The following is a 27789-nucleotide window of genomic DNA, read 5'->3' as shown; positions in this document are numbered from 1 at the left end:
TTCTCTAATGAGCCGCCTAAGGTTTTCCTCTACTGTAAAATACACAGCATTTTGTTTTTTTCATCCATGATGTCTGCAGTAATTCATCAACGGTAATTCTCTTCGTAGGATCCACTTGGAAAATATAATACAATGCAATTTTTCTTAAACGATTGATTTCTGGATTTGCATGTCTCATCTCTTCGAAAACTGTAAATTCCTTTTCTTCTGCCATCGGCCTGCAGAATGAATCGTATAACATATCTTTACCTCTAATGGCAACCTTCCATAGGTAGTGACCCAATACCATTGTACAATAAACGACACCACAAGACCAACAATCTGCTAATCTCGGATCGTATTCTTTACTATGATTAAATTCTTCTGGTGCCACATAAGGTTCTGATCCCATAGTACCTGATTGGAAATGTACATGCTTTTCCCATGCAGTCTGGAAAACACAACTAGTCCCAAAATCACAGATTTTCAGAAGACCATTGGGGTAAAATAAAATATTTTCAGGTTTTAAATCACAATGTGCAACACCGTGCATGTGCATGAATTGAACACCATGTAATAGTTGTTTCATAAAGCAGTCTGCTTCAATCGGATGCAGCACTGTCCCAGTCTTCGATTTCCGAGTTAACAAATTGTAAAGATCACCAGAAGGGCAAAATTCCATAACTTCGATGAAAGAATCATGACATTCCATAAGATCCAATATTTTCAAAATGTTTGGAGCACCCTTAGAATTTTTTTGACATCTACCTAAAGAGTGACCAATGATAAATTCTGAGGTAATTCTTGTACTAAATTGTTCGATTTTATCTGTGGATTTTGGTCTTAATTCTTTAACACCAAAAAACAACCTCTTACCATTAGAGAAACTCGGTAATGGCAGAGCATCCTTTGGGTTTCTAGCCCTTGCACAAACTTTTACGGTACCGTATGCACCATGGCCAATTATACCTACTGGTTTACCATATACTTCAAAAAACTTGGATCCCTTTTTTTCAACTTCTTCTAAAGGTTCACTACGTCTTTGTGAATGGCCTTCTCCCAGCACGTGAGATTTAGAACCTTTGCTCTTGAAACTTTTATGAATCCTCTCAGATAAAGTGTTAATCAATTTTAATTCTTCTGAACCGACAGCTGCCATGGGATTGACAATTTTGGGGGTTTTCAAATTTTCATCATCAGCTTTACCTCCTTTAGATTTTTCCAATTTCGATTTACTTCTAATGTCGGACATATCTTCTTCTAAAAGACTCTCTTTATCATTTTCATCGTCGCCACTACCATTGCCACTGTCATTATCATATATACGGTGACGTCTGTGATCTGGTATTAAACTGACGGCACCTTCCAGTAATTTATTATCTTCCTTTCGTGGCTTAAACATATGAGTCAATGAAAATGCAGATTTTTGTCTTGTCAAAGATTCACCACCTTTATCACTAGTCTCAGATACCAGTGGAGTTACTTTCAAATTATGTTCATGCGTACCATTTTCAAATACTTTGAAATTTTCTACCTGTAAAATACATTTTGAATCAGATTCTGAATATTTGGATAGATTTGATGCACTAACAGTATCTGCATGGCTTCTAGTTTTATTCTTTGAATAGGAACCTTTCGATGAAAGTGATGATGATGATGAATTATTACCTCTTTTAAGAAATCCAAGACCATTTCTGGCATATGTTGGATTGGCATATTTGGGATGATTTTTATTTTCCATGTCTTCGTTCTCTAAAGCTGCATCGATCGACACGTTTGGATTTAGATTGGTAGCGCCTACAGGCGGTATATTTCTATGGTGTCTTGTAGAGTCCATAGAAGATGCAGATCCAGTACGTGGTGGATTATCCTGGATGCCATCTCCTTCTTCGTCTACCTCCGGAACAACATCAGGCGATTGTTGTCTTCTCATTTGGGATAAATCCTCTTCTTCACTCAAATAAGATTCTTGTGAAAATGCATCATTATCAGAACCTGTAGCTGCAACGCCAGTTGAATCATGGCCCAGTGATAATTTACCAAGGTGAGGTAATCCTAGATGATGTTGCTTAGTCGTTACGCCTGCTGGGTTTGACTGTATGGCTTGACTCGCTACTCCTTGTGGTGGTGCACCTCTTGAGCTACTTAGTTCTGCTTCTTTATTACTTGCCAATTTACCCAATTTGCTACCTTTACTATTATTTCTTTTAGGACCAGGAGCTGAACCTTCAGAAACCGGTGATGGAGGTGCCGTATTATCTCTTGAAGTATTGGCACTATTATTTGGAGTTGGAGGGTTCGACTGCTGTTTGAAGAGGCCCCTCAAGGATTCGGAAAAAGATCTACCTCTCTTAGGAAGAGCTTGTCGAGGAGGTTTCTCGTCGTTTGATCCCATAAATAATCGTTATTGAAAATGAACCACGGCGAATAAATAAATTATACTGATCGACTGTCAGTACTTCTTGTCTTTATAATAGTACCTTTTTGGTGTTTTGTTGGTTTTTTTTTATTGTTCGTTTTTGTCTTCCTGTGGATGAATAAGCCCAATTTAAGCCACTGGGTGAGGACCTTTTATTAATCAATTGCAAAAAACTAAAAAAAAAAAAACTCCTAGAAGGCTTATTCACAGCCAGTGATGGACTTACTGAGCCTTGATTTATGTACAAATATCTTTAGGAACTTGCGTTGTGAGTACGTTTGTTACGGGAGAGAACCTGTAGATCAATCTGACCCCTGCTGAAAAAAAATGAAAAAAATAATGAATTGACAAAAAATTTGTAAGAGAAACTGACGAAAATTTATCGAAAAAGCGTTGGAATTTCTTCTGATATGGATCTATTGGACCCTTGAAGATCTTATAGTGTAGCTCAATAGTGCTTGAAAGTAAAAACCCTAAAATTTCCTAAGAAATCATATGTATACCTTTCTTTGCAGCCCCATCAAGCACCGGACCTCGACCTACACCTGTGAAAATCAATCTTGACAAATATGCAAGATCATGCATAATGATACTTATCTGTTCGTCGTGCGAATTCATTACAAATTTTCCAGATATTTCGCTAAAGCTATTTACAAGTTTCTGGACATTTTCCAATCTCTATCCATCTCTAGTTCCTTTTTAGTTGAATCAATTGGTCATTTGGTATTTGTTCAAGCTCAAAAAGCTGGTTAAATTCGTCCAAAATTGTATCGGAACGCTTGTTCTTCATTTGTAAAGTTTGGATTACCTTGCCATCTCTATCTAATGCCTCCAAATAGCAAGGCGTTGTAGCATCTCTCAAATTAGAGTTCCTGATTCTGAGTACATCCATTTGCAATTCAGGGTTGTAGAATTTCAGCGTTGGTAGATATTGATTCCAAAATTTACGTGCACCCATTTGGCCATTATGATTTTCATATTGAAATACCAGTTTTAGTCCACTGTAACGTGAAGGATCTAGACGAACGTGTGCTTTGGGCGTATTATAACTAATACGATTGAGAAAGTTTAATTGCTTAGGAATATTAGGCATAGTAGAGGATCGCAAAAAGAATTGGACGTTATAGCTATCGGCACTATGCCAAGTATACCATTATTAGCGTTAGTTCATCTTACTTTGTTCTTCTTTTTCCAGCATAATGATAAAAAAAAAATAATGATAATATCACAGGGTACGTTTGGCACTACTTAAGGGCGATGAGCTGCTATGAGCTTCGAGATGAGATGAGCATTAGAATTAAAAGACTGAGTTAAGTAAAAAATATGGTAAGAGTAATTGAAAAGGTAAATGTTAGTATAGGTGTAGATGTAAAATCAACCGTAAAGGAAAAGAGTATAGCACATTAAAATTCGTCAAACAGGTTGTCGTAAGGATCATGACCCGCTATACCATAATTAATCTCTTCTTCAGGGTACCTATCGAATTGGGAAGTATCACCTTGGCCTTGTTGAATTGGTGGTTCGTATGGCGTTTCAATATTTCTGCAGAGTAATTTTTCCCAAACCACTTCACTGAACCAGGGATGATTTTTAACATCTTCCGTACCATTTTGTAAGTTTCCCAATCTTTTACTCAAATCTCTCATAATTAGTTTCGATAAAAGGTCTTGAGCATCAGGGTGGAAAAATGGTGGAAATTTTATTTCTGCATTTAAAATATTTTCATAAGTTTTCATTGCGTTTGCATCATAAAATGGTGTGTAACCTGCAAGCATTTCGTAGATATAAATACCAAATGACCACCAATCAACAGATTTGTTGTAGGGTTTTGTACTGATTACTTCAGGTGCGATATAATCAGGTGTACCACATAGAGTATATGTGACATCAGGAACGTATTTGGCGAAACCAAAATCTGTGATTTTAATGTGACCATTTCTGTCCAACAAAATATTTTCAGGCTTCAAATCTCTGTAGATGATATCGTTCAAATGTAAGTATTCTAGAGCCAAACAGACTTCAGCTGCATAGAATTTTGCCACTGGGTTGGGGAAACGTTGAGATTTCCTTAAAAGTGAGAAAAGCTCGCCACCTTCTATGTAATCCATTACCATGAAAACTTGTTCAGCATCTTGAAATGTCCCCCACATACGAATTAAGAAAGGGTGTGCCACAATCGACAGCATACGACGTTCGTCATTTGTGTGTTCAACCTGTTTCAATTTAACAATGACATGTTTCTTTAACACTTTCAAAGCATAGAATCTGCCATTGTGGTTGGAACGGACTAAATGCACTCTGCCAAATGATCCCGTACCTAACGTTCTTAGAATTTGGAAATCATCAAGACAGTATTTCCCTGATGTATTTCTACCACGTCCTGCATCCTTTCTATCTCGTTCCGAATTTCCTTGGGGTTGTTGTACTTGCTGAACTTGTTGTTGTTCATTCTGTTCATTTTGTTCTTCTAGCTTCTTTTGCTGTTCCTGTTCAGGCTGCTGAACGGGACCTTGGTTCTGATGCTCCTCTTGCCCCTGTTGGCCAAGAGTCTGCCCTCCATTGTCTTTCGTCGCTATCCCAGCATCCATCGACATGCTCTACGCCGTTACCAATGGGGAGGAAAGGGACTATCGAGGTAAAAAATATCTTTGACTTAGACTTACAATTAGAATTGGATTTGGATTTTAAAACTTGAATTATATTCGTTGACTAGTCGCGATAGTAGTGGTAGCAGTAGCAGTATTAGTATTAGTAGTCGTAGTCGTAGTAGTTCTCCTTAACTCTCTTAACAACTATCAAATTTACAGTCTTTCTAAAGTGAGTCCATACGGAGCAATAACTTCTCCCTATGAAGTGGAAAGTCAACAAACGTCTAGGGGGGGGGGGAAGGGGAGGAAAAGGAAAAGGTGATATCAACACAATGGTGACGAATGTTGAGTAAGAAGGTAAGAAGTGAAAAAGGAGGACGAGAAAGATTAAGTTAAAGAGAAGGAAGGAATTCTGAAAAAAAAAAAAAAGAAAAGAAGAAATGCTAACCGGCAAGTGAATACAGTCAAGTCAAGCTCGTAACTACGTTTCGACTACCCTAGGCTCAGCAAGGTCAAGTTTCATCAAAGGGAACACGAGATGAAATATTGGTGGAACCGGAACTGCATGCTAGTCGGTAGTCATGCGGTAATGGTGGATTGTACCAAAGTGAAGTAAATCTATTGTCATTGCACGCATTGATCTACGTGCCAGTAACCTGCCTCTCTTACAGCATATAAGCCTATTGCCTACGAGTCAACACAATAGCAGCAGTAATAATCGTACAAGGGATCGGAGGAACAGCGAAACACCCGATGGGCTGTAGCTACTCAACTGATTGTCGATTCGCTTCTTTAAGATTACCGTTATTATTGTCATTACATCAGCTACTACTATAGGTACTGCTACTACTATTGTTGTGGATATTGCTACTCCGATTTAGTGCAGGCAATTCCGGATAGCCCGGCCCTTAAAGTACTCTATTAGCTTGGTCGCACCCGTTACGTTAATCGGACTTTTCATGTATACGTTGTGTGAGCGAAGCCTCAGCACAAGATCACGGGAACGGCGGTGAATTCAGGGCCCACTTTCAAGCCTGTGAGTAGTTTTCTCTTAGGGACTCTGTCTGGACCATGGCTTCCTCTCTTGCTCGCTCGCTGGCAGGTAATGACCACCAAGAACTTCTTCTAGGCAGTTCCGGCTGCCCCTGCTCTCCTCCTGTCTGACTTGCAGACTTTGGTTCTCTTAGTACGAAACTGATCATTACCGCTAAAAATGCACATGACAGAGGTATTAGCATGAAGAGTTCAGGCGTTGTACTGACTAAGTAGCCGTAAATCCTTAACAAAAGGGCCGGGAAGATCAGCATGACAGCAGATCTGATTAAAGCAATACCACCAAAACATTGTCCTGTAGCGGATTTGGGACAGTATTTGATAATGGTAGCTTGTATTGTCGGTGAACATAAAGCGCTGGGTGCATGTAAGGCTGCATAGACGTAGACTGCACGAGTGTCCTTGTTACGCCAGAACATAATTGATATACCAGTCAAGAGCGCACATAGTGAGAATCGTATGAATAGCACATCTACGCGATCTGCCGTTCTCGGAAGTGTACCGTAACGGTTCCTTAGAAGCTGTAGGGCACGAGGTGCTAACATTACTAATACAGCGGCTTTCCCCAAATTGGTGGATGACAAGTAGTAACCCAATTGACGGGATCCCCATCCGTAACGATACGAGAAGAATAATAGGAATGCAGGACCAGAACCAGCTGCCACGCACAGAAATAGAACGTCCAATACCAGCAGAAGAATTACCGTACAACGGGGTTCGATGGAGCCCGATTTGGTACGTGGTAACCACAATTGTTTTAATGGATCTAGAGGGGACGAATTGCCTGTGGAGACGCTCTGGCAAGAGTTCCTTCTTGCTTGTTCGTGCCTTGGTTCTTGCAAGGAGTTAACGCATAGAAAGGTGGCTACCAGGCCGATCGCCAAAGAAAAGAATATCGGTAAAGCATCTGATCCAAATGGTAAATCCACTAATATAGAGCTAACCATGGGGCCAAATCCCATTGTGGCATAAGTAACACTCATCACGGATCCTATGGCTTCCGTTCTTTTCTCTGCTTCCGTAACATCCGAAATGTAACTATAGCTGTTGGCCAACAGACTAAATGCCCCTCCTGATAAATTATTAACGGAGGCTGCTACAATAATTGCAGTAGGGCTGTAGGGACACCAAGATGAAAGTGTGAATAAATGAAGTCCGTTACCGATTAATTTTATGAATGTCATATAGGCAAACACTTTAACACGACCTATCCGATCAGAAAGTTGTCCCCAAGCACCGGTTACTGATATACTAAAGAGACTACTCAATATCAGACCACTCGAGAAAAGCGATGATACCGTTTCCTGTACCTTGACAGGGTCACATGATCCGTTTTCAGTGGCTTCTGCAGCGCAAACTTTCTTCATGGTTAAAGAGATTGATGGTGTCACACATAACATATCCCCGAGAGATACGATTGCTAATAGGAGACATAGTAAGCCGGTGCTAGGGCGTTGTAAAAATCCATTGTGTTGATGTGATTGCCTTACTTCTTCGCGCCATCTCTGAGCTTCTAATTCATCAGTATCGTCATCCATAGTATCACAAGCACTCTCGGCCTCAAAGACCACCGTTTGGCTCTTGGACTTGTTGAGCAGGGGCAACGTCTCTTCAGAAATTTCCTCTTGGACTGTTCCCGTCATTACTTGTACTGTATCTAGTCTTGATAATGAGATATGTTGCCTCTGCGAACGTTTCTCCTAGCGATCAAGGGAAATTTGGGTTTCTACCAAGGTCTTCTTATATGGCGAGAACCAAATAAGAAAAACGAAAATCAATTCCCTTGGGTTACCCTTTGGCTGCTTCTCTTGCCCCGTAAGGTCATCTTATCGCCAATGTTTTGTTGAAATTAATTGCGTTTCTTGGCAGCATCATCAAGCCCCCGTGGAATGTTAACATTCCTCAAGAGCATGTGACCGATGACTTCTAGGATGATCATGAACAGGGATGACAGTATGGCTAGACAATAGTTGGAAATGGTGACACCAATATCAAGCCATGATCCGTCAGTTCTAAGTAAGTAGAAGAAATTCAAGGATAAAATATCACTGGTCGAGATGATCAAAGAGGAGACCGTATAATCCCGAATATGCAACCTTAGGTTCAATACGCCCAGTGCCGTGGAAAGCAGAACGTAGGGCACCAGTAGTTTTAACACAAGTAGAGCCCCCATGGGGAATGGATCAAATATTGGCAGCAGGCGATAAACTGAATCCAAGGAGAATGAAGAAACTGAGGCTACATTTCCCGTGCCAAAGAATGCAACCTGAAGTAAGAAGAAACCGATAACCGATACTCTTAGTAGTTGCAACCAGTTTTCTGATTGATGCAATTGTTTCAAATGAGACTCGATTTCGATCCATTGGACTAACCACGACGTAAAAAGCACGTAGAAGAGGGATTCGAATGAAATTGTCAAAATCAAAAACACAGGTGCAAACGTCAGGTAAACAACTAAAAGACGTACTCTGTAATCACTGTTAGAATGAGCGAAATGGAAAACCGGCATCAGCAACAGTGATACAGCTGTAATGATCCATCCACCATATTGTGAATCCTTTGGCAACCCTTTTCTGAGTTGTAGGGAAATGACAGACTTACGAGTAACAACGACCATCAATGCCACTAGACAAATCTGGCCGATAAATACACCAGCAGTATAGTGACTCATATTCTTTCTCAGCCGTGCCAGTGCATATAGAGCGGTTATTACAATGAAAAATCCAGCGCATGTAATCTGGTTTAAGGATTCAACCTTAACAGCATCAAATAGTGTAAAAGTGGACAGAGCAGCACTGGTCAGCATCCAACAGATGTTTTGGAAAACGCCTTGCGCACCACATGCATAGGGGTAAAATGCTAGGACGTTAAATATTAAAGTGAAGATCCAACGATGGAAAAATCCGTATACGATACCTTCATAGACAAAGGCTATACCGAGGGCAGCCACGACCCTGTTGGCGGTAGTTGTGTTTTTGAGCAGTTCTTGTAGACCTTTTTGGAAGAATGAGCTGTTGGCGAAGATGTGAGACCACAAATACAGTGGGAATAATAGGTACATGTAAAAATTGAAAGGCGAACGTTGGTAGTAAAGCATGAAATTTAGCACACCCCCAAGGAGAGTGAAAATGCCACGGTTCCATATGGATGGAGAGGCATTTGTATCGTACTGCCCTAATATGTAAATCTTGAGGAATACAGTGAATGCATAGCCGATCCAACCGACGAATCCAAAGGTCACGATGGTTCGAATGAATCTCCAGTTGTAGGTAGTCAAATATTGCAAACCTTCTAAAGTTGTTTTCATGAGCTCTTCGGTCAATTGGATAGCATCGGCGGTCAACTGGGCCTCGCCTTGTGCAATGCGTTCGATGAGTGATTGAATTTCAGATAAGTAGATTTGATGAGATTTCTTGGCAAACTTTGGGTATTCCTTGTAAACGAATTGTGAATCTATGGTTTCTTGTTCTTTGACCAGATACTGTTCCAAGATGCTGCGAGAATTGTTGTAGAGAGCACTTAGTTTTGCTGCGTCATCACCTGAAATGTAGTCCAGCGGCAATTCTCCCACGGAATTGGCAGGATAGTTGGCACCAATCAAATAGGACATTAACGAGGCGATGTCTGCTTGTTTCACATCATGTCTCTTAATGTGCGACAAATCCCAACCCTGTGTATAGTTATCATAGACTGGTTTTAAATTATGAACAGGTTTGTTCAAACCGGCCCCCCAAGCGACTAGAGGAGTTCTAGTATTATTGGGGTGACCATCACCGTGAGAACCGAAGGCACTCATACCATGATCCGCCGTAAATACAAATGCCGTTTCATCATCACCAAAGAAATCGCGTACTTGTTCCACTAATGTTTCCACTTTGCCATCGATGTATTTGACGTTGTCGTAGTACTCTGCAGAATATGGTCTATAAGAATGACCAGCCGTATCACAACCTAACAAGTGTAAGAAAAAGACATTACCATCGTGTCTAATTTCATTGTTTAAAGTATTGTTTATCGTAGAATTGTGGAAAAGATCATCCAAATGTTTAAACACAAAGGCATCCATTTCAATGGATGATTGCGTAAAATCTTCAAATTCGTGACCATACATCCAGGCATCGACCCTGTTGGGATCAGATGCACCGTCCTTGAACATTGGCAAAATATCAGGGGAACCAAATGAATATGTATGGGTAGACTGGTTAAAACAACTGTCAAAATCTACAGGATTTTCTTTCCAACCTTTAGTCACAGCGCTAACATCTTCGTAAAATCCTGCAATCATAGCTACATGTCCAGGACGAGACTCTGTAGGCATTCTAGTGTGAGAGATACCATACGTTGCGTTGTTCAATACCAGAGATCTAATGAAAGGTGCTAAAAACTCTTTTTTACCTGTAGCTGGATGTCTAACATAGTCAAAAGTGGTATCAGCACGTAATCCATCGCCTACAATTAAAAACAACCTCTTAGCAGGAGGTTGATCAGTACTCTGATACTGATTCATACCGTGAACCAAAGGGGACACGAAATAGATGTCAAATATAGACCATAGGTAGAACAGGTGGAATAAAACACCCACCGTTATTAGAGTAATTCTTTGCTTATTCCACATGGTATAAGCGCGGGAAGTCCTTTGGTTTAAATAGCTAAAATTCCCTGTTTGCTAACGGCGGCTATTACTCTTGTATAGTATATAGGAAAGTTTCAAACTCTTTATATATGCATATAATATAGACAAGTGTCGATAGTCGATCGCAGTGACGCGACCTCGAAGGTCCAAAAACTTTTCTGTACAAAAGAACAATAAACAACGTCACGAAATTAAAAAAAAAAAAAAAAAAAAAAAAAATTTGAAATGAATAATTCCTATCGGCATGAAGAAATTTGAATTAACCTTTATCATCGAGTTCATGAATTCCTTTGATCTGAAGCGTATGCGCTTTTCAGTAAGTTGGCGAAACTCTGTGCGACGATTCGCTGCCTGCTTTGCAGTTCTCCGAGCTTATTGACCACTTCAAAATCGAAATCTTTGGAAGAGACCCAGTTTGCGGTGTTCTCTACTTTAACTAGTCTTTCATTCAGTATCTTGTCTGCATCTAGACGTTCCCGTAATGTCTGTAAAAGCTGTTCTTTCAGAGCGTTGGATTCTTCATTGAAACTTTTAACCAATTCCTTACAGTATTCCACTTCTGATTGATTTAGTATGTTGCATTGAAAATTAGGCATTGCAGGTAGCTGCCACTGAAGCGATTTAGAGTTTATCATGTACTGATCCAATGGTATGTGATCTGTCTTGTAGATTCTCGGCAGCGGTCTATTAACAGGAACAAAAAGAGACTCTGCGATGTTTTGAGTATCCTTCTTGTGCTCTTGCTTTGGTGATTCATCTGGAATTCTTATATCTAGCTTAGTTCTCTTGATAGCAGGTATAGAATTGCTAACGTTTCTCATATCGAAGAAATTGTTCTCCCTCGGTAGAGATTGACTCAAATCATCTAGATGTATACTTTGAGACTCTGCTTTGCGTATTTTATCACTCTGTTTCTTTTCGTCCTGTGCTTCCTCTTTCTTTGAGCCCTGAAACCTGGGCGGCACTTCGTTTTCCGAATCTTGTTGTTTGAATTTTTCTAATAGATGCTTCAAACTGTCCCAACCCTCTGATTTACCTGAAGACGTGGGTACAGTTTTTATTGGTGAAGTAGATCTTCTCTCCTGAGCTCTGGCCTCGTGTTTGGTTCTTGCATAATGACGGTGATCGTGATTGGCAAATGGTGAATTCTGTGAGTTTTCGAAAGGGTTCACTTTATGAATTTTAGTTCTATCATTAGCTTCCTCTTCTTCCTCATGTTTTTGGTTGTCATTGATTTGATTTTTATCATCTTTCCCTGAATTGAATGGTGTAGTTGGTCTTGAATCAAAAACGCCATTACTCTTTTGTGGAGCCGTTGTGTTCTGTCCACCTCTGGTCTGATAACTCTTAGTTTGGTAATTCTTCAAATTAAATGATTGAAAGATCGGTACTTTGGTCTTGGGAGGTGTGGTACTCTTCGTATTGAATCCATAAGGTTGCTTCTCATAAGGTCGTTGAGGTTTTGTAGATTTAACTTTATCAGCTACCTCTGACACTGTAGTCCCCTCGAATCTGTGGTAATTTCTTCTTGGTGAATGATTTAGAAGTCCCTTTGATATTAAAATCTTATCGTATGCATCTTTCTTCTCTTTATCCATCAACACAGAATGGGCATGACTGATCAATTTGAACAACTCAGCTGCACCATCGGATTTTGATTTGTCTGGATGTAGTTCACGAGCCAATTTCACATATGATTTATGGATCTCTTTATCAGATGCATTGGTGCTCAATCCTAATGTAGAGTAATAAGTAGTCTCATCAAGTTGAATTTTTAATGGTGGAGTCATTATCTACACCCTTGCAGTTTTAAAACTAGGAAATGTCCCACCTTCTGGATATAGCAGTACTGTCTATACTAGTATTAAATTCTTAATGATGGCGATGATCATGTTCACATTCATTTTAACGCATATTTTGTGAATCGAATGGAAATGTTGACAATGTGACAAAGACGTACATCAGTTTTGAAAAGACTGTTCAATTTACTAAACATAAAGTAGAAAGGGCAAAAACTTGAAAATAAGAGTATTTTGGCCCCACTGATAATCTTAAATAGATATACTATAGAAAAACTGATGGCAACCGCCAACACTTGTAGATATTGAGAATGACTGGGAAAAATTAAAATGAATTCCGATGCGGGGAGTCGAACCCCGGTCTCCACGGTGAAAGCGTGGTGTGATAGCCGTTACACTACATCGGATTAGTAACTTGATGATCGATGAGATAGTTATAAGAACCAGTACCCCAAATCAAAATCACGAGAATTGTAATAAATCAAAAATCGAATATTTCTAACCAATATCAATGATTTCTAGACTGGATTTATATAACCTGATTATGTGAGCCTCGAAGACTTGTTTTCACTCCGTTGAGCTGTGTTCAAATCTATTCAGATCTACAATCCCATCGTATATTAATACTAGCTATCACATGTCATGTAGCTTCGTGAAAAGGATATCTCAAAAACCTTACATTTTCAAAAGCGTAAGAAGCAAAAAATTCCGATACGGGGAGTCGAACCCCGGTCTCCACGGTGAAAGCGTGATGTGATAGCCGTTACACTACATCGGAAAGCCAATTGATGAATATTTGATATGTTATTATCCACCAGATGCAGTAGTTAGGGCACATGGTTATCCTTATACTGTTTTGATGCACTCAATTGGTGGGTTATATCCTCTTGCACAACTATAGGAAGAGATCTTGCTCCCTAGTTTATGAGGATGGCCCACAAGATATGCCCATGCACCAGGAAGCACTAAAGATATTCCGTGAACTAAATCGTCAATATCATAGTAGGAAATTGTTCTATAGCTGAAGAACCACTCTTTGAAACTTCCCCTAAAAACCAAACCAGTGCTTGAACATCCCCCGATTTCAGCACTAACTTGGAGTGTTCAAGTCCTATCTTATAACGTAGATAGTCGTAAAGGTAGTGCTGTGCTAATTTTCCAATTGCCCGCCAAGTCTCCAACTTGAATATAACAACCGTTCCTTGGCGACCAGAGTGAGGGGAAATGGGGATGATGACGAAGTTTAAGCGATCCCTAAGGGTACTGATGATGGGGTTCTTTCGGTTATAAGAGTGGAGACTTAGAATGTGGTCGATTTCAATCAACAAAGGACTAAGCATACGTCCCAATAATCCAGAAACAAGTCCTGATCACATAAAATGAGGCCAACATTATCTTCAAAAGCACTTTCTGCATTTCTAAAACCAGGTTTGTTCAAATCAGCGTCCAAAGACATCCCATATGCGGCATCTGGAGTTAATTTCGCGGTAAATGTATGTATTACTTCTCTCTATGGGGTAGCTCTCTGGACTTTCTATAAGGATTACATGACAACCAAACGTGCAAATTTGCGTAGAGTAACTGACAATGCTAAGGACAGACCTGCTTTTTTAAAAGATATTCAGAAGGAGATACACGATGCCCCAAACAGATTGTTCCATTCAGATCGTGAAGATGAGCAGCAGGAGAGGGGCAACTTTAGAAGAACAATCCATTCTTTAACATTTGGCGATGTTTCCATGTTCTGTCTTGGCTGGGGGTTCCTAATTCAACTGTGTAACGTCGGATTGGCAGTTCAGGGTAGGCAATCCATTGTCTACAGAGGCGGACTAGCAGGTGCTCTGACATTCCCCCCTCTAGCATACTTTATATGGAGACAAAGGTTGCACAGACTGGAATCTGAGGGTGTTCAAATATACTGATTCGAAAGTTCGTGGGATTCGCGAATTCGGCATCAAATGATATTTATTCTTTATAATCGATATTTTTCCAACTCTTATCAAAGATACTTTCGGAGGTTTGAATGGCCAAATCTCCGACCGACTCATATAATTACAAGTAGCAGCATATAATAGTAACTAAACAGAGTTGTGAAATGCGGATCTGGATACTATTGAGTAAACTTCAGCTCAGCGAGACGATCAATGAATTTTGAAGCATGCAGTCAATCTCATCCCAAAGACCTGAAAGTACCACATATGGGTTAAAAAAACCCAAAGCCGCTTATTTCCCACAACCAGGTTCCAAATTGTATGCTGATAAACAGTTATATGAGAACATTGCATCTAGCGACAAAAAACTTGTTCAAACCCATTGGATCAAGCCTAGAAGTGCAATAGCTGTCGAGATTCCAGCTAAAAGTGTTTTCCGTATACGTACCCCTGAGGGGCCACAAGTTGGTGATTTGAACATCTGGAATAGGCATAATCCAAGGGAAAGATTTTGGGCAGCTAGAACTAGGCAATTGCATAGCGCTCATGTTTCAACATTGGATAGATTATGGTCAAATCTACCATATCTAAGACCAATGGTGACAATTATCGGTGATACTTTAAACGCCAGACACGATGAATGGGGTGGTAGAGCGCATGATACACTAGGAACTAGATGTGATCCATATGTGGAAAAATTGATTAGTGGCGAGGATAATGATTTCCATTGTCATTCGAATTTGACAAGAGCTATTATGCCCCATGGATTAACCGAATTTGACGTTCATGATGTCTTGAACGTGTTTCAAGTTACTGGCCTCAACGAGTATGATCAATATTTTATGGAAACTTGTCCATCTGATAAGGATGATTATTTTGAATGCTTTGCGGAACAAGATTTATTAGTAGCGCTTTCTGCATGTCCCGGTGGTGATTTATCACAATGGGATTGGGGTGAAGATAAAGAAAATGCGGACTCGAAGGGAATGCTTGAATGTTGTAGACCACTTGCAATTGAAATATATCAATTAAACGATCCTGAAACCGTTTTGAAAGATTGGAAATCTCCTGAAACACCTAAATATAGAGGTAACCATGGTTTGAAACAACCATGAGTAAATTAATCTGAAAGCTTTTTATTAATATTTGAAAACATTTAATATTTGAAATAACATATGAAGTTAAACATACAATATATAAGTATAACTAAAAGAACTATTTGATAAAACGAAGAACTAAAAACTTTAAATTATTCTATGCGTGAAATGCGAAAGAAAAAGTGTTGATGAAAATTCCTTTAGGATGACCATGATGAAATAAAGAATAACCAAAATGATGATAAAGGAACTGAAAAATAATGACTACCTCCCGTTAATGTACAATGCAATTACCCAAAGTATTATCCTTTGAATTGACTTAACAGTCGACCAATTCTAGAACTTCCAAGTGGACTGGGTGGCATTGGTCACCAATGTTTTCGTCGTACAAGTTGTAGAAGTTACCAGACAAACATTGGTAGAAGACATCAGCTTGACCTAGAGCCAAGTTACCTTCTGGGGTGATAGACCAGCCAGCAGCGTAGATGGCACCAGCTTGTGGTGGACCGTCGAATTGGAATTGTCTGTTAGAGACAATAGAACCGATTCTACCCTTAATATCGTGCAAGATACCGTCTTCCAATTTCAATTGTAGAGTACCGTTGTTCTTACAAGCTTGAGCACCAGCAACACCGTCAGAAGCAGCGGTTTGAACGGCACCAGCAGAAGTAGTCAAAGATGGAGCAGCATCGGTGTTAGAAGATGGGCTCAAAGTGGTTCTGGTGCTGTTACCAGTAGCTTGAACTTGACCGTCAGCGATTTGAGATGCAGCGTTCTCAGATGGCTTAGCAGAAGTGGTAGAACAAGAAGTGGTGGTTCTGGTAGTAGCTTGGATTTGACCGTCACCAATTTGAGAAACTGGTTGAGCAGATGGCTTAGAAGATGTACCAGTAGTAGCTTGGATTTGACCATCACCAATTTGAGAGATTGGTTGAGCAGATGGCTTAGCTGATGGAGTACCAGTAGTAGCTTGAATTTGACCATCACCAATTTGAGAGATTGGTTGAGCGGATGGCTTAGCAGATGGGGTACCAGTGGTAGCTTGGATTTGACCGTCACCGATTTGAGAGATTGGTTGAGCAGATGGCTTTGGAGATGGCTTGCTAGATGGAGTACCAGTGGTAGCTTGGATTTGACCGTCACCGATTTGAGAGATTGGTTGAGCAGATGGCTTTGGAGATGGCTTGCTAGATGGGGTACCAGTGGTAGCTTGGATTTGACCGTCACCAATTTGAGAGATTGGTTGAGCAGATGGCTTTGGAGATGGCTTGCTAGATGGGGTACCAGTGGTAGCTTGGATTTGACCGTCACCAATTTGAGAGATTGGTTGAGCAGATGGCTTTGGAGATGGAGATGGAGTAGCAGTAGTAGCTTGGATTTGACCATCACCAATTTGAGTGACTGGAGCAGCTCTCTTCACTTGAGAAGCAGTGTGAGTGGAGCTGTTAGCAATGGTTTGAACTGCGATACCGAAAGTAGCAGAGTAAGAAGATTTAGCACCTTGGTAAGTACCAGATGGGGTCAAAGTGGACCATGATTGATCAGCACCGTAGTGAGCCAAAGCGGAGGAAGTCAAAGCAGCAGAAGCTAGAGTACTTTTGAATTGCATTTCTTTGTATTTGTAGTTGTAGTTGTTTTGTTGGTTGTTGTAGTAATTGATCTGGTTTGATCTGATCTACTGTGTTGTTTTTCTGATGTTCTTGTATAGAAGAAAGAGATGAACCAAAAACTGATCAATTGAAAAAATTCATCAGCTTTTTATATCTAATCTGATCCCAGATCTCTTCTCTTCAAATCGATCGGCGGTTAATTAAATGGCTGGCAAAAGGGAGGGGAGAGGCTGGTATGTGTAATACCGCCCAGATCCAGCGCTGCTAAAAAAAGAACATGTGATAGTCCTAAAGAGTAATATTAACAGCATTAATAAATAAATTAATTAATTAACCAGCCGAAAAAGTTAACATAATAGTTAGCAACAAAGGGACCCTCTCCGTAATAGGAATACAGAAACCATTAAAATTTTTAAAAAGATTCATATCTTTTCCCTTCTAGGAGAAGTAAGAAGGTTGATCACAATGTTCAAAGATTGATCTATGTTTTGGTTTTGCCGCCTATAGAAAAAGAGCATAGTTGCAAAGACGCATTCCCCACGTCTAAAACTTAAAAAATACAGCAGAATAATCTTTCAGTATATCTTCGAGCAGACCAGCATTAATTTAACTTCTGAAAATAGATTGCGATTTACCCGAGATTCCTCTTTTCCTCCGATGTTTGCCGTCATTCAGAGAAAGGAGGAGGCAACTGCACGGCAGTTTAGCAAGTAATTTTTTTTCTTTAACCAATTGTATTACCCAATACGGCAAAGCAAATGCACGCATAAAGACACCCTTCTGGTACATGTGAATATCACGTGCCGAGTGCCTTAAAATTTTTTAAAAACTTTTATTCAAGGAGGACAAGAGAAGAGATAGAAGATTCTTCTATTTTTCTTCTACCCGATAAGGACAGACAAGATGGTGCGGGGACTCCGTACAAAGAATAAAGAAGTGCCATATCTCTTGATGTGCCGTTTGTCGGTCACCTTTTTCGGAGTGAATTGTGTCTTAACGGGAGAAGTCGAGCTCTGAAGTACAGACCAAACGAACAATAACCATAAAAAAAGTCTAATGACATGCCGCCCAGGTCAGATCCTTTTACCGAAGGCGGAAACTTAAAACTAAAACTTGAAAGATTATGCATACGTAATTTACCTTTAGGGCCGGTATGAGGCTGGCGTTGTCGTCATATGGTGAGAAGAGAACAGAACGGACCGAGAGATGGGAGAGAGAAAGTAACGGAGGGAGAAAAAAGGGGGGATATACAGAAAATTACGCAGAAAAACATTGGAAAAAAATTCCTACGAGGGAAAGTATTGGCGCGCTAGATTTACCCAGAATTACCCGTAGGGGAAAAGAGATCGAAAGAAAAATATAGAAGGAGAAGGTAAAAGAAAAGCAGGGAAGATTGGGGAATGTACCCTATACGTATTAATAGTGGCGCTGCGCCTTTATATACGGAATTTAATTATCCGAAGAGAGGAAGCACATAGGAGATTTTGGGAGACAATTTAACTGCATTAGGATAGTTTATTGGTCGGAGGTGGATACCGAACACCACGCAATTCACTAATTATAGAACTGAAATTGGAAGGGAGAGTAAGAATAAAAAATATCTCCTTTTACCCTATATGGTAATGTTAGTGATGTGTACGGCGATTTCTAAGGAATTCCGAGTCTCAGCGGTAGATTCTGTTAGTATTCGATCTTCTTGTTTTGTTGAGTTTTCCTTGTAGAGCAATTGAACTCTCTCCCTTAGGAATCTTGGAACTCAGATTAGCTTGCGGGTGAAGATGGAGACCAGCAGATATAAAAAGAGGGAACTGTGTTATTCAATGCTGGCTTTCCAATTTGTACACTCTTTAGATCATCAGGAAACATCAAAGAAAAGACTTTTATCCAAAGGAATAACAGTTCTTTACTCAATTGTTCCCAGAACTTATTCGTCGCTTCTCAGACTGTTCTTTTATTCTAATCATTCTTTAATTCAAAGAACTGATCAATTAACTGGATTCTATAACAATAATAATAATGCAATACCAGAAGACCCTAGCTTCTGCCGCTCTAGCTTCCGCAGCTCTATCCGCTTACGTTCCAAGTGAACCATGGAGCACTTTGACTCCAAGCAAGACTTTGCCAGGTGGTGTCCGTTCTTACCCATCTACTTTTGGTATCTCCATTCAAACCGTCGCTAACGGTACCAACTCTAATTCTGAAAAGAGTTCCGACAAGAAGAAGCACGGTAAGAGAGCTGTATCTCAAATCGGTGATGGTCAAATTCAAGCTACTACTGGTGCTGAATCTTCCCTAGCCCCAAAGGCTACTTCTTCTGCTAAGCCATCTGCTCAAGCAGTTTCTCAAATCACTGATGGTCAAATCCAAGCTACTGCTGGTAAGGAATCTGCTGCTGCAACTGGTACTACCACTTACACTCCATTGAGCACTAAGACTTCTGAAACCACCGCTACTGCTTTTGAAACCGTTACTACTGGTGGTACTACCACTGTTCAAGAAAAGACTTCTGCCCAAGCTGTCTCTCAAATCACTGACGGCCAGGTCCAAGCTACTACTGGTAAGCCAACCAACGCTGCCGCACCAACTACCACTGGTGGTCACACTATGAAGACTACTGTTGCTCCAGTTTCTCAGATCGGTGATGGTCAAATCCAAGCCACTCACTCTGGTGAAGGTTCTGAAGCTCCAAAGGCTACTGTTCCTGCTATCTCCCAAATTGGTGATGGTCAAGTTCAAGCTACTACTGCCCCACAAATCACTACCGTGACTGAAGGTGGTAAGAAGACTACTTCTAGCTACTACGTTCCAGAAGGTACTCAATCTACTTCAGTTACCGTGAACAGCAAGCCAACCGTTGTTGCTGTTTCTCAGATCGTCGATGGTCAAATCCAAGCCGATGGTATGTCTGGTAGACCAACTGTTGCCGGCTCCGCTTCTACCACTGTCACTGTGAAGGGTAAGCCAACTGTTGCTGCTGTTTCCCAAGTCCAAGATGGTCAAATCCAAGCTGACAAGCCATCCACTTCCTCTGCTGCTCCAGCTGCAACTTCTGGTGTCGGTGCATCTCCTTCAGGTGTTAACGGTACTTCTGCTGCCACTGGTGCATCTAACACCTCTTCTGAAGTCTCCTCTTCTGACCCAGTTAGAGCCGTTTCTTGCAAGAACAACGGTACTTTGGGTGTTACCTTGAACGACGGTGTTTTGACTGATACTAAGGGCAGAATTGGTTCTATCGTTTCCAACCACCAATTCCAATTTGACGGCCCACCACCACAAGCTGGTGCCATCTACGCTGGTGGCTGGTCCATCTCTCAAGAAGGTAACCTAGCCATTGGTGACGTTGAAACTTTCTACCAATGTTTGTCTGGTAACTTCTACAACATCTACGATGAGAACATTGGTGACCAATGCCACCCAGTTCACTTGGAAGTCATTGACTTGACTGACTGCTAAGTCAACGGAGTGCTAAATTAAAGACATTCATTTTCATTTTTTATTTTTCGCTAAAAGTTTAACGGGCAGAACAAGGTTTTGTTCCGAATGTTTTATTTCGTTGATTAATGTCATACCCTATTATGAGCATCCGTTCCTTTGCATTGTTTTTCAATTTCTCCCCCTGGTATTTGGTACCGCCCATGGATTTTTTCGTTCGTCCCCTGGTCAAAATTGGCTTTGGTGCTAGGTTTTTATTGTTTCAGTAAATGGACAGGAAGGGACTCTTTCTTTAGTTCTCTTTAACTTTCTTTAGTTTTATATACGTTATTATTATTCTGGTAAAATTTCTAAAAAGTTTTTTTAATGTTAAGATAGTTGGTTGTTCGATCTGAAGTCGCTATTGTTGGCGATATTATGGCTTACCTTCGATCCGAGATGCTTCACTTAAAAAATGACAATTAACTCAATGTTATCGTCCTTAATCGTATTAAATATTTCACAATATCCTTTATAATAAAAATGCCATACTTTTCTTATAGTTCCATTCAGTTATGTATCGTCTCTAACAATCGTATACAGACCTTTTAAATTGATCAAAAATAAAAATAATAAAATAACTTTCACTTTCATACAAAACCAGAGAAAACTCGAGAGTTTTCAGCCATTAGTGTACACGAACTTTGGGGGTATAATATAAATCTTGAAAACAAAAAAAAATCCAATCATAAAAGAACTTGTTGATAATCAACTAGTTTGTCATATCCGCTTAACAGTTAACCAAGTCAACGGCTTCCAAGTGGATAGGTTGACATTGAGCACCGATAGACTCGTCGTACAAGTTGTAGAAGTTACCTGACAAACATTGGTAGAACACGTCGTTGTCACCTAGAGCCAAGTTACCTTCTGGGGTGATAGACCAGCCACCAGCGTAGATGGCACCGGCTTGTGGTGGTGGACCGTCGAATTGGAATTGGTGGTTGGAAACGATAGAACCAATTCTACCCTTGTTATCAGTTAGAATACCTTCCTTCAAGGTAACGGACAAAGAGCCATCGTTCTTACAGGATTGACCAGATAGATTTGGAGAACCAGTTGGGCAAGATGTGCTTGAAGATAGGTTTGAGGAGCTAGTAGCAGAAGCTTCGGAACTAGATGGGTTCAAAACAGTAGTAGAACCGATCTTAGATTGAACGGCGACCTTTTGCTGTTGAATTTGACCATCAGTGATTTGAGAGATACCAACGACAGTAGATGGCTTACCGGCTTCGGTAGAACCTTCACTGCTACCTGGAGCAGAGGCACCTGGAGCAGAAGCACCTGGAGCTGGGGCGGAGGCAGCTGGAGAACCGGCTGGGGCACCAGAAGCACCTGGAGCAGAGGCACCTGGAGCTGGGGCGGAGGCAGCTGGAGAACCGGCTGGGGCACCAGAAGCACCTGGAGCAGAGGCACCTGGAGCAGAAGCACCTGGAGCTGGGGCGGAGGCAGCTGGAGAACCGGCTGGGGCACCTGGAGCACCTGGAGCACCTGGAGCACTTGGGGCTGGAGCACCTACAGTGACGGTCTTACCTGGAACAGTGGTACCTGGGATACAAGTACCTGGAACAGTGGTACCTGGAATGACAGAAACGTTACCACCTTGAGCACCTTGGGCGCCTGGAGCTTGAGCAGAAGCACCTGGAGCACATTGGCCGTTGTTACATGGAGCAGTCACAGCAGTGGTGACAGTTTGAGGGGTAGCAATGGTAGAACCGTTACTCACGGTGGTTCTTGGAGTCACAGTAGTGCTGTGGACAACGGTGGTGTTAGCGTAAGCGGTCTTGGTGACTTGGCTAGTCTTTGGAGAAACACCACCTGGGACGGTAGTAGTTTTACCACCTTGGGCCTTGCTTTCAGTCTTACCACCTTGGGCAGTACCAGAAGCAACTGCAGCGGAGGAAGCTGCAGAACCGGCTGAAGCAGAACCTTCAGTCTTACCTGGAGCAGAAGCAGCTGGGGCAGAGGTAGCTGGGGAACCAGCTGGGGCGGAACCTTCAGTCTTACCTGGAGCAGAAGCAGCTGGAGCAGAAGTAGCTGGGGAACCTGCTGGAGCAGAACCCTCAGTCTTACCTGGAGCAGAAGCAGCTGGAGCAGAGGTAGCTGGGGAACCAGCTGGGGCGGAACCTTCGGTCTTACTTGGAGCAGAGGTAGCTGGAGTACCTGGGGTACCTGGTGTGCCTGGAGTACCAGCGGTGGCTGGAGTGCCTGGGGTGCCTGGGGTGCCTGGAGTACCAGCGGTGGATGGAGTGCCTGGGGTGCCTGGAGTACCTGGAGTACCAGCAGTGGCTGGAGTACCTGGAGCACCTGGAGCCGGGGTAGCCTTAGATGCACCAGTGTTACCGGTAGCAGATGGAGCTGGGGCTGGACCTGAGGTAGCCTTGGTGTTACCACCAGCTGGTTGAGTACCGGTAGCGGATGGAGCTGGAGCTGGGCCTGAGGTAGCCTTAGTGTTACCACCAGCTGGTTGAGTACCAGTGGTAGCTTGGATTTGACCGTCACCGATTTGAGAGATCAAATCTCTCTTAGCCTTAGAACTGCTGTTAATTGGTTGAACGGCGATACCAAATGAAGAGCTGTGTTCAGTAGCACCGCATTTGTAAGTGTTAGATGGGGTCAAAGTAGACCATGATTGAGCTGGGTTACCATCAGCGGAGACGGTAGATGCCAAAGAGGCAGCGGTAACTAACATAGCATTTTTGAACTGCATTTTTGTAACTGATATTAATGTGTATGTGATACGAAGATTTAAAAATCTAGTGAATGAATGGAACCTATGGCAATAATAGGAATTGGGTATGTAATCTTTTGGTGTAAAGATTAACGAAAGTAAAAGTTATAAGCGAAAGTATGGGATTTTCTTAGAGACTTGAGCGTAAAATCTCTTGTTCTCTATAGAGTCTTTAGTAATAGAAAAACTTAAAGAAGAAATCTCTAATAAGTTCCGAAACTGTGAGCTAACCTTGCCACCTTATATATTCAATTTCACCTCAATGGCTTTTTTTTTATCACATAGGGCTCCCTCATCCCATCTTCAATCAATAAATCAAATTGGGCTAGACACTAGGGCAATTTGGAAAATTCAGTATTCGTCACTGCCAACCATGGCGTATACCTACCGTATTCTTACCGTAACTTTCGTTGTTGTTTGCCTGGTTCGTGGTTTCTTTGACTAAAAGTGAAGTTTAGTTTAACAAGTTAGGTTCATCATTTCGTGTCCATCAACAAACTTTTAGAGGTCGCGTACTTGATTAAAGAAGTAAAGATGTCTACCTACGCGATTTTAATGATTCAAATGCGGGTATTTGGATAGTATTCAGGAACACTTGAGGATGGTAGTGGATGGCTAGAATTGCTTAACGTAGAATGTGGAGCGTGTTTCTTGTAAACAGTGGCAGAACCGTTAAAGCTATTGTAATGCTTAAACAAGTGAGGATCAAAGAATGGAACCAAACAAAGATTCACCCGCGTCTGAAATTTGGGAAACAGAGAATTTGAATGGCTCCGTGGTACTTCGTACTCCCCTGTCTTGTTCTGAATAGTTCTAATTGTTCGTTGCGATTGGTGGGGGACGCCTTAGAAGTTGAGACGAGTTAATTGAATGTAGGTGACGCCACTGGGGTAATAGCGATGGAGCCTTTGGGGGCTATTTAGTGATTGGTGATGTTTACTGTCATTTCAAAAAGGATACACACCTCTGACCATTGAACGTTTAGGGATAATCTGCCCTAATTTAGATGCGAGATCTGGTCTAGTTTCTAGAAAAGAGCTTGTGGGTCACAGCCTAATTCTATCCGTTAAATTATGTCTAATTGTGGGCTTATACCAAGAAGAGTCTAATTAGCCGGTGTTAACGGTTTTGTCGTTGTTTTTTTTTAGTTCGCTATAGAATGTGGTTACTATGAGCTACGACTATTATATGAAGCGAACCTATGGATTTTCTCTTCTGCTGAAGTTCTCAAATTGAACCATTGGGCATGATAGGGAATGCGGACGCAGTTGGCATTATTACCGCGAGCTGCAAGGCGCATTGAATTCTTCTGATGCTCGCTATAGAGGGTCTTCTTTTCACCTGGTGCCATATTTCCAAATTTGAAAATTACGTTCCCCTGTAATGTAACTTCTAAATCTTTAAACCTCTTTTGGTGCAAGTTAGTCACGGTTGAAGAGATATTTTCACACAGAGAAAGTGTTGATGTTGATGGTGGTATGCGAGTCACGTCAAAGCCATAATGATTTTTGATAATCTCTTCAAATTTGTTTTTACCGCCTTGCCTTTGAATTCTAGCATCATCAGTCATAAGGACAATTTGTTTAGAGAATTGATTTTGATCTTCACCTTCCAAGAGAGACGAGGATGTACTTACTAACCGGTAGCAAGTCTCCCATACTCTGTTAAATTCCTTTAAAGGCGTTTGGAAACATGGACCATCTACGGTTTCTAGTTCATCGATATATTCCTTCCAGCCAGACCAATTTTTTGAGACTGTACCGACAAACGATCCAAATTCGCCAATTTCACCACTGCCATTTCTACCAACGGTGACGACTCCCAGAAGGTCTCGATCGTTCAATGACTCTAACATTTTGTGAAGACCACCAATAATTCTTTGTCTGTACTGTGCACCATCTTCTTCCCGTCTCTGGCAAAGGCTCAAACATACAATCAATTGCAAAGGCACTTCTTGGGTCCCGTTTTCCCATGGTTTAGCGCATTGATTGCAGACGAACCGCTTATTGTCACCGACAATTCCCATTAGTGCTGGTGCCATATCTTCGGGGAAAATCTCCCAGGCTGTATCCGACATGAATTCTAATTCTGGTTCCCTTCCAGGTTGCATCAAATAGTATTTCCATTTTTCCAATACGGATTTGTGATTCCTCAAATGGGGTGGAAATGCAAAATAAATTTCTGGTAATGTTCTATTTTTCAAGTCAATAATCAATGTGGTTTCACTTAATCGATTAACATGACAAACCTGTTCGATTGGAATCTTGCCAATTGTCTTCATTTCAAAAAGATCGAAAAGTATCAAACATTTTTCGAAGAAACATACCAGCGTATTCTCATCCCAACGTTCACCATCTGTTGAGTAACTGATTTGATCGAATATTGATAAAGATCCAAATTCGTCCTTAGGGTCAACTTCTCTTTTCACAAAGCTTTCAACTTGTAATATTAATATGTTCTTTTCCTGTAAAATGTGTTGGTTACGCTTAGGGTTCGCCTTGCAACAGTTCTTGCCGTGTTTATCCCTTGGAAGCTGAGCGGTTATCGAATAATGGTTATTTAGTAATGGGTTGATTTCGATCTTTAGATCCAGCTGATCATCACCATCACAATCACTATTACTATCACTTACCCTTCGACTTTCCTCCACTACAACGCTTGCAGTGTTACTATCTGAAGTCGGAATTCCACTTCCAAACAAATTTTCATACGACAATTCCGTATCGTCATTCTCGTAGTTGGTAGTAACTCTTGGTATCCGTAGCGGGGTTTTGAACCCATCTGAAGAAATGTCTGCAGACGTGATTAATTGGTCCCTTGGAGTAAAGTCAAACACAGCACTACTTGCGCTATCAGATAATCTTGCATTCATTAGATGTTGTTCAATAATAGAAGAAGTGCTCTCTCTACGAGTCAAGAGGCTCGATGTCATTTTATGAATAACATCTTCATCCACTGGCTTAGAAACTTTATGACAGGTTCTACATTGTGGCCATTTACCTTCTCTATAATGGGATTCATACATGGCCAAATAACATTCATAATGACTAGCATGGGAACAAGTCATCTGTACCACAGTTTCACCGGGGAAAATACTATTCATACCTTCAGCACACATACTACACTGCTCAGAGACAAACCTTCTCCGACCAGCAGAGGAACTAACGTTAGAGATATTTTTCGAGATGCTGCACAAATATGTTGGAGAATCTTCTTCTAGATATGGATCTTCCACTGTCTCGGTCCATATTATAGGATGACTTCTGATGCTGCTTGAAGTGGAGGCAGATCTCAACGAATTCCTCAAATTTATAGGCTTGATCCCATTTGATTTGGAACTTTTGGGTCTAAGTGGTGAAAAAAGATGTATTGGTGAGTCTAACTTAGCCGTTTTAATTGATCCAGAGGAACTAGAAGTAGACAATCGGAAAGTATCCTTTTGATGCCGTTGTTGTTGTAGCTCCTTTTTCTGTCCTTTCACACTTGGTGGAGGCGTCAATGGTTGACTCAGGTTTAATGGCTTTGGTGTAGATCTCTTCATCGACATAGAGTTACCAACGTTATTGAAGAGCTCAATAGAATCCAAAGTCGTACTCTGTTGAGATTTAAGACTGGCTCTTCTAAAGACCTTGCCAGAGAGATTTTTCAGCAATTTAGACTTTCTAGCATCCTGCTCGACACTTGGAGGTGTGTGGACTTTCTTGTCGAAAGTAGTCTTATTCTTCGGTGTTCGAACTGTGTTTTGCATTGGTAGCATCTGTCTTACCTTCTATAAAATTTAATTAAGGAAGAAAACGGAGGCTCCCTTTTAAATCTAACTCTGATAATAAAAGAGATTGTCTATAGTTTCTTTCTGTCAACCATCATTCCTCTTTTCCCCCAACATCCTAAAACTAATATCAATCTCCCATCAAACGTTCCGGATATTTATAAAGGCATCATCGGTAAGCGTAGTCTTCAGCAAAGGTCTCAGCTATGGGAGTGTGTAAGTCATTGCTACCATAGTACTACCTGAAAACCGATACCAATCTCAACCTCATTGGCGTACCCGTGTCTGCGGAATTGTGGAGCGGGGTTGTACCCAAACTATCGGTAAGAAAAACCTCTTGTAGTGTCAAGATTAGTAGATCCTACGTTTGATTATTTCCTATTCCTTGAATTTAATTACACGTATTGTTTGGCTACTTTTCATGCAATGCTTTTGAGGCTTGCCTTCATTCGTGGGGTTTTAGCTTGTTACCTTGAAAAAGTTCCTTCCTGCTTCTTCTTCTGTGGCGACACACCGAGCTGTCACTTTAAAATAAAAGGAAAAATAATTAAATAGCATTAGCCTTACGTGGAATTAATAGTCGATATTGGGTAATAATTGTCAGTACAATTGATCTGTCGATTCCTTGCGTTTACTATCGAGAGGTACGTGGGAGGAGCCTCGAATTTAGAAGAGAGGAACTGTAAGGCAAGAAAAGTCAGCCTCACAATGT

The 27789-nt window shown here is 41.0% G+C and overlaps 12 protein-coding genes and 2 non-coding genes across 14 annotated transcripts; 3 read left to right on the top strand and 11 right to left on the bottom strand.

Moving 5' to 3' along the window:
- Positions 1–16: 16 nt before the first annotated feature.
- ZYRO0G18546g (uncharacterized protein) lies at positions 17–2374 on the bottom strand (the record flags this gene model as incomplete). Its single annotated transcript, XM_002498741.1, has 1 exon — positions 17–2374. The coding sequence occupies one exon, from the start codon at positions 2372–2374 to the stop codon at positions 17–19; it is 2358 nt and encodes a 785-aa protein (XP_002498786.1).
- A 712-nt stretch (positions 2375–3086) lies between these two features.
- On the bottom strand, positions 3087–3491 carry MRP49 (mitochondrial 54S ribosomal protein mL61; the record flags this gene model as incomplete). Its single annotated transcript, XM_002498740.1, has 1 exon — positions 3087–3491. The coding sequence occupies one exon, from the start codon at positions 3489–3491 to the stop codon at positions 3087–3089; it is 405 nt and encodes a 134-aa protein (XP_002498785.1).
- Positions 3492–3801: 310 nt separating this feature from the next.
- TPK3 (cAMP-dependent protein kinase catalytic subunit TPK3) lies at positions 3802–4992 on the bottom strand (the record flags this gene model as incomplete). The annotated part of the gene is made up of 1 exon (XM_002498739.1): positions 3802–4992. The coding sequence occupies one exon, from the start codon at positions 4990–4992 to the stop codon at positions 3802–3804; it is 1191 nt and encodes a 396-aa protein (XP_002498784.1).
- A 1022-nt stretch (positions 4993–6014) lies between these two features.
- On the bottom strand, positions 6015–7682 carry ZYRO0G18480g (uncharacterized protein; the record flags this gene model as incomplete). Its single annotated transcript, XM_002498738.1, has 1 exon — positions 6015–7682. One exon carries the CDS (start codon positions 7680–7682, stop codon positions 6015–6017), a length of 1668 nt encoding a protein of 555 aa, XP_002498783.1.
- A 206-nt stretch (positions 7683–7888) lies between these two features.
- On the bottom strand, positions 7889–10654 carry MCD4 (mannose-ethanolamine phosphotransferase MCD4; the record flags this gene model as incomplete). The annotated part of the gene is made up of 1 exon (XM_002498737.1): positions 7889–10654. The coding sequence occupies one exon, from the start codon at positions 10652–10654 to the stop codon at positions 7889–7891; it is 2766 nt and encodes a 921-aa protein (XP_002498782.1).
- A 296-nt stretch (positions 10655–10950) lies between these two features.
- On the bottom strand, positions 10951–12462 carry JJJ2 (Jjj2p; the record flags this gene model as incomplete). Its single annotated transcript, XM_002498736.1, has 1 exon — positions 10951–12462. One exon carries the CDS (start codon positions 12460–12462, stop codon positions 10951–10953), a length of 1512 nt encoding a protein of 503 aa, XP_002498781.1.
- Positions 12463–12806: 344 nt separating this feature from the next.
- ZYRO0G18414r lies at positions 12807–12878 on the bottom strand. Its single transcript has one exon. It is a non-coding gene; the product is annotated as a tRNA-Glu (tRNA).
- Positions 12879–13177: 299 nt separating this feature from the next.
- ZYRO0G18392r lies at positions 13178–13249 on the bottom strand. The gene has a single exon. It is a non-coding gene; the product is annotated as a tRNA-Glu (tRNA).
- A 601-nt stretch (positions 13250–13850) lies between these two features.
- On the top strand, positions 13851–14393 carry FMP33 (Fmp33p; the record flags this gene model as incomplete). The annotated part of the gene is made up of 1 exon (XM_002498735.1): positions 13851–14393. The coding sequence occupies one exon, from the start codon at positions 13851–13853 to the stop codon at positions 14391–14393; it is 543 nt and encodes a 180-aa protein (XP_002498780.1).
- Positions 14394–14629: 236 nt separating this feature from the next.
- On the top strand, positions 14630–15517 carry ZYRO0G18348g (urea carboxylase-associated family protein; the record flags this gene model as incomplete). The annotated part of the gene is made up of 1 exon (XM_002498734.1): positions 14630–15517. The coding sequence occupies one exon, from the start codon at positions 14630–14632 to the stop codon at positions 15515–15517; it is 888 nt and encodes a 295-aa protein (XP_002498779.1).
- A 301-nt stretch (positions 15518–15818) lies between these two features.
- ZYRO0G18326g (uncharacterized protein) lies at positions 15819–17108 on the bottom strand (the record flags this gene model as incomplete). Its single annotated transcript, XM_002498733.1, has 1 exon — positions 15819–17108. The coding sequence occupies one exon, from the start codon at positions 17106–17108 to the stop codon at positions 15819–15821; it is 1290 nt and encodes a 429-aa protein (XP_002498778.1).
- A 2017-nt stretch (positions 17109–19125) lies between these two features.
- On the top strand, positions 19126–20562 carry ZYRO0G18304g (uncharacterized protein; the record flags this gene model as incomplete). The annotated part of the gene is made up of 1 exon (XM_002498732.1): positions 19126–20562. The coding sequence occupies one exon, from the start codon at positions 19126–19128 to the stop codon at positions 20560–20562; it is 1437 nt and encodes a 478-aa protein (XP_002498777.1).
- Positions 20563–21310: 748 nt separating this feature from the next.
- Positions 21311–23287, bottom strand: ZYRO0G18282g (uncharacterized protein; the record flags this gene model as incomplete). Its single annotated transcript, XM_002498731.1, has 1 exon — positions 21311–23287. One exon carries the CDS (start codon positions 23285–23287, stop codon positions 21311–21313), a length of 1977 nt encoding a protein of 658 aa, XP_002498776.1.
- A 1189-nt stretch (positions 23288–24476) lies between these two features.
- Positions 24477–27065, bottom strand: FAR1 (cyclin-dependent protein serine/threonine kinase inhibiting protein FAR1; the record flags this gene model as incomplete). Its single annotated transcript, XM_002498730.1, has 1 exon — positions 24477–27065. The coding sequence occupies one exon, from the start codon at positions 27063–27065 to the stop codon at positions 24477–24479; it is 2589 nt and encodes an 862-aa protein (XP_002498775.1).
- Between the last annotated feature and the right edge of the window lie 724 nt (positions 27066–27789).

Source organism: Zygosaccharomyces rouxii (assembly GCF_000026365.1).
Source record: "Zygosaccharomyces rouxii strain CBS732 chromosome G complete sequence".
In the NCBI taxonomy this organism is placed as follows: domain Eukaryota; kingdom Fungi; phylum Ascomycota; class Saccharomycetes; order Saccharomycetales; family Saccharomycetaceae; genus Zygosaccharomyces; species Zygosaccharomyces rouxii.
This window is presented reverse-complemented; position numbering and strand designations above follow the sequence as displayed.